Source organism: Limulus polyphemus, unplaced genomic scaffold, assembly GCF_000517525.1.
Source record: "Limulus polyphemus unplaced genomic scaffold, Limulus_polyphemus-2.1.2 Scaffold2425, whole genome shotgun sequence".
NCBI classification, from domain to species: Eukaryota; Metazoa; Arthropoda; class Merostomata; order Xiphosura; family Limulidae; genus Limulus; species Limulus polyphemus.
The window spans coordinates 95,315-106,393 of NW_013668035.1; the positions used below are offsets into that span (position 1 = coordinate 95,315).

Here is an 11,079-nt window from a genome sequence, read left to right on the forward strand (position 1 = left end):
AAAAAAAAGGAGGTGAATAGGGGAACACTCCTCTATCATGGAGCGGCCATTTAGAAACAAAAAGGAGGCTGTTAACCCAAGCACTGCTGGCAGCAACGTGTCAGATGTTTCAGCAAAACTCTTACCATGGATGACAAATTTGACAAAGCTGTCACTTATAATGTACACATGTATTGAAAAATGGGTGAATGAGATGGCTGAAGTCCCAGAAAAATGCTAACAAGGGATTTTACTTTTTTTTTTACAATGTTGAAGGTAAAGGATTCATTTCTCGTTTCTCACATTGTGTAACCACCTGTTCAATAACACATGCATGTAGATCTATACTTCAGCTGTTAGAGAACTTATGTTTGATTTTTCATTTTCATTTGCAAGGTGTGAGTACCTTAATAGATCTATATCATTGCTCCTAATTAAAATCTGAAGTTTGAAACATCATGATTGAACAGGTGTCAACAGTTTGTGTTTAAAGCTGTAATATGGGTCTAAATGTTTTATTACAACAAAACTACTATACTAACACACACGTAATTATGTTCCTTTAATTTAGTGAGAAATGCCAAGAAGGTTTCGATTAGATCCAGATGTTCCCTTCCATGAAAAAGAATGATCCACTAAAGGAAACTGAGGTGAGAAGAAAAAAAAAATATATATATATATATAATAAGTACTGTGCAAAAGTGTTAGGACAAAGTTACAAATTTGATTTAAGGCTACTTTCATAGAACAATGGAAGGTAAATCACAGGTGAAACATTAAAATTTTATTAATCATCATATTTAGTACAACAGAAACTCAGTGGAAGTGCTTGAGTTCAGCAAACAGTTAATATTGTGTGTGTGTTCCCCCCTTTTGCTTTAATAACTGCAGGCATTGTTGCAACATATTTAATCAAAGTGTCCTTTGGGATTTTACTCCAAATGTCTCTAATACACTCCCATAAAGTTTCTTTGGAAGTAGCCTTTGATTTGTCAAGTTTTTGATCTATCAAATCCCAGATCTGCTCAATTGGGTTGGGATCAAAGCTCTGTGGTGGCCAGTGAATCATTTGAATGACTCCAACAGCTTCTTTCATAGCTAAGAAATTTCTGCATAGGTTGAATGAATGTTTGAGGTCATTATCTTCTTGGTAGTAAAATCCATTACCAATAATACTCAAACCACTGGGTATACCATGAGGATCAGAATCTGATGGTACTTGCACTGGTCCATTATTCCATCTATTTTGCAAATATTTCCTGTTCCTAAGCAGAAAATCACCCCCAAACTATCACACTACCTTCCCCATGCTTCATGGTAGGTGCTATGCATTGAGATAAGTATTTTTCACCTTTCTTTGAATCAAATATTTCAAACTTGGACTCATCCATCCATAACACCCTTTTACAATCATCACCTTTTTGCTGTTTTGAAATTTATTACTATGATTTGTTGATTTTGTTTTTATTCTTTGTTCAAATTATTTGCAATGCAATCGATAAAATATTTGTTACAGATGTATATAACAAAAGATATGGATGTTACAAGCAGCTGCACTTGTACAGCAGGAAAGGGAACCTGCAACTATTCTCTCAATCTGTTGTATCAGTTAGTCCATTTACAGAACCTTGGCATCAAAGTTGTACCACCCATTGCCTCAAAGAGAACAGCTCCTTAGCAGTGGAATGTCCCTCCACGAACCCAATGGATCAAGGCTGTTCCTATACCTAACATGTAAATGTTCAAGATGAAACTGCCTGCATCATCAAGAAAGAAACAAAGAACTGTCACAGGCAGAAAAGTATTTTGAGTTCAATCTGTCTCTTGAGGTGGGAGAAGAGGGTTGTTGGTGTTGCAAAATTTGACAGACACAATCATTCTTCACATATTTATCATTTAGAAGCAGCAATTCAAGAACTTTATTATGAAATAATATTATTTATCAGTTTTTTCTTTTATAGGGATATCATCTATACTATACAACCCAGTCAGAAAATATAAGAAAAGCCTGTCTCAGATGTTGTCCACACAAGGTATTCAAACCCCAGGTATTGCAGTTTCTTCCTCATGAATGGCCAGTGCCAGTCCCTAGCAAGGTTGGAGCAGTACCATCAGGCAGTATACTCATTCACCAGCAGCATATCATTGATCCACAGGATGCTATCATCAATGTTGCAGACACTCCAGAATGTCCACTCTGCCCAAAACCTGTACTTGTTCAACAGTATGATTTGACAATCTTATTATGGAACTTAGATCTTTGTATAAAGGGCTTTCCTGTACTTTTGTGGAATCGGATGACAATGAGGCATCAACCCATCAACAAAGTGAATGCCCAGAAAGGAAATAAATTTGAGCTTCTCACCTCACAGCATTTAACTTCAAAAATGTCTGTTCATGGAAAACACTTTTTGAATATTTTGCAAAGAGGTTAATCATTGGCAAATTAATCCAGACAAGTACAATGCAAAGAGTTTTGGAGTTGGAACTGAAAGCTGCAAAGTTTTATGTCAAAAACAAATGGATAAGTGTATATAGCATTGGATTTGTGATTAATCCATCAGCTCCATATCTTGGGTGCTCTCCAGATCGCTTTGTGTATGATACATTGCCTCCAAATGACCAAAAAATGGGAACTTCTTAAAATCAAATGTCCACAGAAAGGTTCTTATAAAGAATGTTCTTGTCTGAAGCATGTATCTGAAGATGTGGAATTTTATCTCCATAGAACTCATGAATATTATCATCAGATCATGGGACAGTTGGGACTAACAGGCTTTAAGTGATGTGACTTTATGATTCTTTACAATGATGATTTCATAATCAAAAGGATAACATCTGATCAGATGTTTTTTGCAGGATATGAAGGAGAAATCGGACAAGTTCTATTTTCAACATTTCTTACTTTGTTTGCACAAGTAAAAATAATAATTATCAAATTTTTTTTGTAATTGTATGTTTGGACTGTAAAAAATAAATTTTTGTGGGTGTTTTATTTTGTGGTTTTGATATTTAGTGAATTAGCACAAGTTAATTTGCAGATTGGTATTTGTTCCACATTGTCATACACATAATAAATGTTGCGGATTGAGAAAAAAAGCTAAATCAGCAAAATAAAACAGGCATACAAATTTCTTATTTTACAGTATTACAGTAAAACCCATGTTTTAAGACTGCCCCTAATATCAGCCAAAAGTGAAATTAAATGAGAGGTAATTCAACATGGAGGGTATAGGGCATGTGAATTATGTTTTTAAGCACAGGTGGTGATCACATCACAGTGGTCTTAAAACACAGGTTTTTACTGTATTTTCTTTTCTTTCTTTAATAAGATGAGGAAAAGGAAAAAATTTAATTATTTTCTTTACTATTGTTAGATATTTTCAAAATTTATTACCACACTGGGAAACACAATACAAAATGTGTTAAACATGTCATGTTGATATGATGTAGAATAAATACAAATTACAAAACTGTAATAAAGTCACGCTTTCATTAAGCTTATATAGTTAAAATTTCCTTACATATTTGAAGTAGTCTTCTAAAATTCATGCAAGGTGGTATGCTTCAAACATTTCATTAAATGTGTCACCAACTGATTTCTGTCAAAATGCATACAATATTAATACTGTTTACTTTGAATCCAATGAAGAGTGCATCATGATTTATGATGTCAACTACAACAAAGTACATTGTACTTGTACTGCAAGGGTTAGAGTTGGCAGAGCTAAATTTCTTACATGCCTTCATGATGAAAGTAAATATAGCACTATCTAACAAAAGCTAAAAATAGGACCAATGGCCCTGATAGCCCACTGGCTTTAAAAGTAATTTGTAAAATAATATGTAATGCAGCAGATATAAATTGATAGAATTAATTTTTTTTTTCACACAAACACTACAAATCGCTTAGACCTGGATCCACTCATAGAAATATTTACTACACATTGATATCTCACATTTAAAATCAGAATAATAATAACAATACACTTGCATTAAATTCTATTTTGCACCATCTAGTAGGTTAATGGGGATTTCTCAACCTCTAAAAAATGAATTTTTTCAAACATTGAACAATCTTGGTAAAACTTGTTACAAGAAAGCTCCATACCAAATTAAAATTGTTTTGGAGATTTTTTAGTATTTTGGTAATCCCAATAAAGTTGAAACAAATATCACATCATCCCAATAACTCCCCAGCTTCCAGCTGGTGAGCTAAAAGAGAGGTCTCCTAAAGTTGGTTAACAGAGAGTACACTTTCCATATCTGGTAGATTGTTCCTGCAAGGCTGAGTGGTATAATACTATCAAAGATGTAATATTCCTTTACTCTCCTTATCGCTCTCTCCACATGAATTTTGACCCTAGCAATACTCTTTGTCTGTTCAACCTCTTGCTATTGAAACTGACTATGCTTATCAGCTAAAAATGGAGGGATGTTCAAAGTCGCACTTTCCTAGTACATAAAAGGTTTTGTATTGTAAAACCTTTGTCAGCCACAACTACATCATGTTCTTCTATAAGTTCAAGGATACTGCACCAGTATGAACATAGTTGACTGTTTAGGTGCAAGGCAAATGGTGTTTGGCATTTTATTTCTGTGCAGTCTTAGATTAACCTTGTTCAAAGATATGCTTCCTTGAAGCAATCTGGCATATATCTGTCTACCTTCTCCCTTGATGACCATACAGGCAATGCAGCAAGGACATGATACAAGTAGTTTGTCCAGGTTATAATTACGCTACTTACAGTAGACGCACTGACAAGAAATCTCTCAGCGACATTCTTCTCAAATAACCCAGCTTTACATCGACACATGAATAAAAAAAAACTAGTCTATGGGACAAAGATGTTTATGTTTAAGAGCATCTCATATGTTGAGTGCTATTCCTGATTTCTGCCTCTGGAACTGTGACCATTTAAGTAGCATAAAACATATCATAAGATCAAAAGCCAGTATAAAATGTTATCAGGCTCGGATCAGAGCTAAAACTGTTGATCCCAAACTGAAGTGATCAAAGGTGTTGATTCTCCTTCTCTAGATGTTCCATGTGCTTCAATGGTTCGTTCAGCTGTTCCTTCAGCAATGACTCTGCACATTTCTTGTAGTCATGATCTAGATCTGGAACTTCTTATATAGATCTCCATTTGACTGAAAAATAATGCAAATAATATAGTGAATAGAATTAACAGGTAATGTGATCAGAGTTCTGAGCAAACAACATCCAAATGAACATCGTCTAAAACTGCAATAATAATATGACAAAGTTGGGAGTACATTGTAAGACATAGTATATTGTGAAATATACTACTACTACGAATAATAATAATTTAAACTGCTACACTTGTTGTTTAGCTATTGGGCTATGTATGCATATATATAGACAAGTTATTGAGTTACCTATTTTGGAGATTTTGCATTACAGTTTCAGTACAAGTAGATCATTCTCTTGGAGGTTTCTGTGACATTTTCTCTTCTGTCCAAGTAAAAATTCATGGAATGGCACTTTTAACTATCAGTCCTTTCCTACAAATGCTCCGTTTCAAATTGCCAGCTTTAAAGTGCACTGAGCACACTTTAGCAGATGAAGTTATCTGAATAAGTAAAAGCAAATCATTATCTTGGACCAGTGAATAAAAAACAAGTAATAATAAGGAACCCAGTCAAAAGATAAGGAAAGGAACATACCTGAAAATGAAATTGAGAAAGAGGCTGGAAGGTTAAGGTCATAGCTGAATAGGTCATTCCTGAACAAAGAGAAAGAAATTCAGCAAATAGGACAGGAGTAAGAGGGCCAGTAAGTCTGGGGTCATTCACAATATGTTGAACAATGGCTGCAAAGATCTTGACAGTTAGCAAGACTCTAGAAGCCATAATAGATATAAGGCCTGAGTGTGAACAACATCACTCACATAGGATAAGTACAAGTCACCACCACTTCAGAATTCATGATAAAAATTATAGCTTTTGAAACAAAAGAAAATGAAAATCAAAGGTTAACGATGCAAGTCTACATAAGTTGAACTCAGATGAGAAATTTAAACATGCCTGTTCAATAAAATGTCAAGAAGAAGAATAAAGATATCATGGGTGCAAGTGCATAGGGGGCATTATAGCACATGGAAGTTGTGTTACATTCATACTGGTGGAGAGCTTTGCCACATGATAATATCATCATGCACCAGCGTAATTCACATTAAATCATGTTAAATTAGGTGGGAGTTACTTCAAGGCTAGTATTGTGCAAGACGCTCATGCAAACACACGAAAAATATAGCTAAAGTGTGAAAAGAGGTAAGTCATCATCTCAGAATGAGCTCAGATGTTAAACTACTCTAAAGTCAAATATTGTCAGATTTACTTAACATTATCTATAGACAACAAGAAACTATTTGGTTTATTCAAGGCTGTACTTGCACACAAACCTTTTTAGAAAAATTTTAAATACACCATTTACTTTCAGGAAATCATTTATTCTTCTCTTAGACTTCAATATGATTGTTTCTTCTTCTTCTTTACTGAAGAGAAAATAAGAGTGTGTGTGTGTTTTCTTACAGCAAAACCACATCCGGCTATCTTTTGTGTCCACCAGGGGAAATTGAACCCCTGATTCTAGCATTGTAACTCCAAAGACTTATCGTTGTCCCACCAGGGGACAAAAAATAGAGAGATCTTAACCTATACAAGATAAACATTTCATCCCTGGAATTATCCTAGTAGTCCTCCTCAAAATACTTTCCAATAAACTAATATTATTTCTTAGATAAGGAGACCAAAACTGTATACAGTATTCCGAGTGAGGTAGTCTAGCTAATGATATGTATAATTACCCCCTCTTGCCTTGTAATAAATATTCTTATACATACATACATATCTATTAGCTTTATTTCTAGCTACTGACACAACGTTGTTGGCTCGAGTGACTTGTACTCCATTTTACCAAGTTCCTTTTCTTCATTTATGCTATTGTTTGGGTTCCCATCTATATTAAGTATGTGATCCAAATTATGATAGCCTAAATGCATTACCTTGCACTTATTGTAATTAAAGGTCATTTGTCAAATATTTGCTGAACTTACCAATTAATCAAATTCTGTAATGCCTCAATACAGCTAGAAATATCCAATAGTTTTAATGTCATCTACAAACTTTATTAGTTTACTAGTTATGCTCCTATCTTTATAAAACAATGGTAAGAGATGATCTTATCCATATTTACAAGATTAACTGTGGGATGTATATCATAATATGAAGAGAGGACAAGTTTGGATAAATAACAGTTAAGACAGTTTTCTGCTTCTAACAAAGAGAGTGATAAATCGAATGAGTTGCTGTTGGCAGTAGTGGAAACCATCACTTTACAGGAGTATAAGAGAATTGATGATAACTTTAAAAAATAAGGTAGTTTTAAAATTTTACTTCCCTAAGGGTGGGTGTGCTAGGCCTTGAAGGACAAAAAGCCCTTTTGTTCTTTGTGGGTTATTATTGTATTAACATAAATAGGAAAAAAGCAAAATCCTAAGTATTGACCACTGAGGTATTTCATTAATAGCATTAGTAACTGCAATCCATAAATAACTATGACAAAGTATTCCTTGATTTTTTTATCATAATTTTCATATTTTACATATATTTTTTTGTCATTTAAGTTTCTTTGTGCATGATGCCAACTCACACCCCATTAGAGTTCATTTTAAAACTGCTCTCACAATGAGAGAGTATCAAGCAATATCCAATTTAATTCCACATTTTAGATATTTTAACTTGTGCAATCTTCACATGTCTTTTCCTTTTGTACTCATACAAGGTGACGAGATTACAATTTGGTATAGAACCATTATAGTTTTATTGACGAAACATCTGATCAACTTGATTGAATGGTTTACATACAGTCATAGCAACAATTATTCACAGTTGATGACCAACTCATTTACCTGACAAAATCTAGTTTATTTTGGGTAGGATGGTTCCTATCCATAGGTCTGTTTAGTCAGAATACTGCATATTCATGAATACAATACCAAAACAATGTTACAAAGAGCTCAGATTAACCTTGGACCGGTATTGTTCAGTTACAGCTTATAAGTTCGATGATGAGGAACCCACTTTGAGACTAATAATGGCTGGAGACGGCTTAAATGGGTAATGAAGAAAAATTTAAGCCGTCTCCAGCCATTACAGCTTATAAGTGTTGTCAGAGGGGTGGAATTTATATCACTCAATCTTCTAGACAACAAGATTTGTCTGAGGGCCAAAACTTCTATCATTAAACTTAGCCCAATGGACAAGTATTATTATTTTTCCACGTCATTCACCCTAATGCTAGAAAAACACTACGAAGATTTCTAAGAAGCCATGCAAGTTCTTGGAAATTCTGAAGTGTGGAAGTCTAGCACACACACACAAACACACAAATTTTAAAATGCATACCCCTAAAGCTCAGAACCAAGCTATATATATACTTCTTTAATTCTCAAACTTTCAATTACACACACCCAGTAACAAACATATTTAAGTTATTGAAACAATTTTATAACATTGCCATTGTATACAATAAGAGCCCAATAAAGTTTAACTGCTAGCTCTAGGAAGAATATATAAACATATCAATTACAAGAAGCTTTAAACTATTTTATTTATATATATATATTAAATACCAATTTAATCAGGAAAGCATTAATATTAACCATAATGTTTTTATCAGTTTGTGCATGGGATATTCCAAGTGCTGCACTGTTAACTCCTGATCACAATATGTTAAAAACATGAACAAATACATATAAACAAAGAGTGTACATGTAAAATATGGTATCTGCTATTCCTGACAAAATTGAGCTGCCAGTGGCACTGTATTCATGAATATGCAGCATTCTGACTAAACAGACCTATGGATATGAAGCATCCTATCCAAAAATAAAACAGATTTTGTAAAATTTGAAATTTTTAAGTGTTCACAAAATAAACTTTCCAACCAAAGTAGGGATTCAAAATCATTTTAAAACCTATCCAACTAGTATCACCTCACTTGTCTGTGTACTTTTTATTGCAGCATTTATTTTGTTTTAGATACTTCTTATACCAATTCTATGAATAACCAATGCTCTCTACTTTCTGTTAAAATTTTAATATTTTTTCCTATTTCCAAATATATATATATATATATATATATATTAGAATATATCACACAGTGTTTCTATTAACCTGTGAATATCAGTCAGAAGAGAAAGAAGCTACCAGTCAGTCTGATGTAGATAAAATCAATCTTTTTAGAAATTTGCATGTCAGCATGTAAATGGAGGTAGTCAGCTATAGGCTCCTCCTATTTTACTATTTACTGTCAAAAACCCAAAGATGCTAAAACATAATACTTTGAAAGTAGTGATGTTGATTGCAGTGGATTAGGATTAATGTGATAGTGTTCCAGACTCATTTTTACAGTAAATTATGTATTGAGAAAATTGTTTCTCTTATTTGTGAAATAATGTTTGGATAAAATATCAAATGATACAGGTGATGTTTTACTTCAGACTATAAATAACACATTGAAACTAGATATTACTTTAGATATAAACATACATTGAAAACAAATGACATATATACCTTGCCTTTTATAATTAGTTCCAAGTCCAAAGAGCAGCATCATACATTTCCACCCACAATTCAGTCTACTTGAGTTTGGAGAAGGAAAAATTACTGGCAATGACACTGCCATTCCTCCACAGGTGTCCATTAGCAAATTATCATAAAACGTTAAAATGAAAATGCAGGAAAACAACAAGACCAATTAGAGTAATGTAAACAGTATTCAAGGAGCTGGAGATCAAATTGATGTCATCAACATAGATACATATAGAAGTAATAGCTGTTCATTAATAAATCTATCAAATGAAGGGTTTTTTTCAATGTGCAATTTTTCCTTTAGTATGCATATGTTTATCAATTTATTAGGAGTTACGAGTGAACAAGTATCAGGCAATTTATTTTGTGTAGTGACTGGTAAAATAATAAGTAGGTGGTCAATGTGACCAGCAGTAATTTTTTCCAAGTGGAAAGGCTGATTAAAGCTGAACAATTAATTGTATTACCCATGATCATTGTTTATTTCAGTTAGTGTTATTTAAAATAACTGATTAATCAAAATTATGATTATGTAGATGTCACAGAAATAATCAACTAATGGAACTTAGCATTTCCGATCATTCCAACTACACATATATATATTCAAGTCATCATAATACTGACCTTATAATTTCTCATTATTGATTTTAGTTCAAGGTTGTTCAGCTTAATTGATTTGTGTTTCAACTTACAAAAATAATCAATTAAATGAAATTTGTGTTTCCAATTATTATTATTTTTTTATTATTGGAATGAAACAAGTCTTGTGAGAAAAACCAAGTAGTTGAACGTTATCAACTACTGAGCCCAACGGTTAATCAATTAGCAAATTCTACTATTCCCCCAGCTCTAATATATATATGTTATTCAAATATATCATTATTAATACTTACAAACATCTGGTTTATTAATTTCACTCAAAAAATCTAACGGATAGAGAATACAGCAAAAAACATCCACGTTTCAGTGTTTTGCATCATATGATTCAAAAGTTTTTGAAACATATTTATACATTGTCATTTCAGTAAATTTAAAAAACACTGAGTGTGCATATAGCACCTTTGTGTTGTGTCTGCAAAATAATGTATTTAATGTAGCTATTATGACAAACCTTGTAGATTTAAGGAGCTTATGCAAAACTCAGGTTCATCAATACATTTCATCCCAATTTCTTAATGTATGAATTACTGAGCTTTTTTTTTTCACTTTTAAATAAAAACAAAATCCTAAAAATTATATCTTAGTTATTGTGTTTTGAGAGAATTGTAGGGGGTAAAGTAAATTTTCTAGCATTTTGGTTATGTTGTTGAGTCAGTAAGTTTGGAGTTCAGTTATAGCAATGGTTGGAATAAATGATTCTGATGTAATGGGAGAAATGAAACCTGTTTAAATGTAGACAATTTGATGACAGGAATTTCTTTGAAATACAGGGTTATAGCTTGTTTAATTGGGATAAAGTACTAAAAAGTGTACTTTATATGT

The 11,079-nt window shown here is 32.9% G+C and overlaps 2 protein-coding genes across 6 annotated transcripts in view; one reads left to right on the forward strand and one right to left on the reverse strand.

Annotated features, from left to right (window-relative positions):
* The window catches only part of LOC106466922 (C-terminal-binding protein-like), a 93,974-nt gene extending 83,711 nt beyond the window's left edge, over positions 1 to 10,263 (reverse strand). For 2 of the 5 annotated variants that reach the window (XM_022395005.1, XM_022395001.1), the window contains exons 1-2: positions 5,668 to 5,813; positions 5,380 to 5,573 (exon numbers count right to left, since the gene is read on the reverse strand). The gene's annotated coding sequence lies outside the window, so the exon portion shown is untranslated. Of the gene's footprint in view, positions 1 to 5,379; positions 5,574 to 5,667; positions 5,814 to 9,579 lie in introns of those variants that run through there. The other 3 variants (XM_013927234.2, XM_022395003.1, XM_022395002.1) reach the window with 2 other exon arrangements.
* On the forward strand, positions 32 to 2,878 carry LOC111087650. The gene is made up of 2 exons (XM_022395015.1): positions 32 to 629; positions 1,941 to 2,878. Exons 1-2 carry the CDS (start codon positions 585 to 587, stop codon positions 2,412 to 2,414), a joined length of 519 nt encoding a protein of 172 aa, XP_022250723.1. The 5' UTR covers positions 32 to 584; the 3' UTR covers positions 2,415 to 2,878.
* Positions 10,264 to 11,079: the final 816 nt, after the last annotated feature.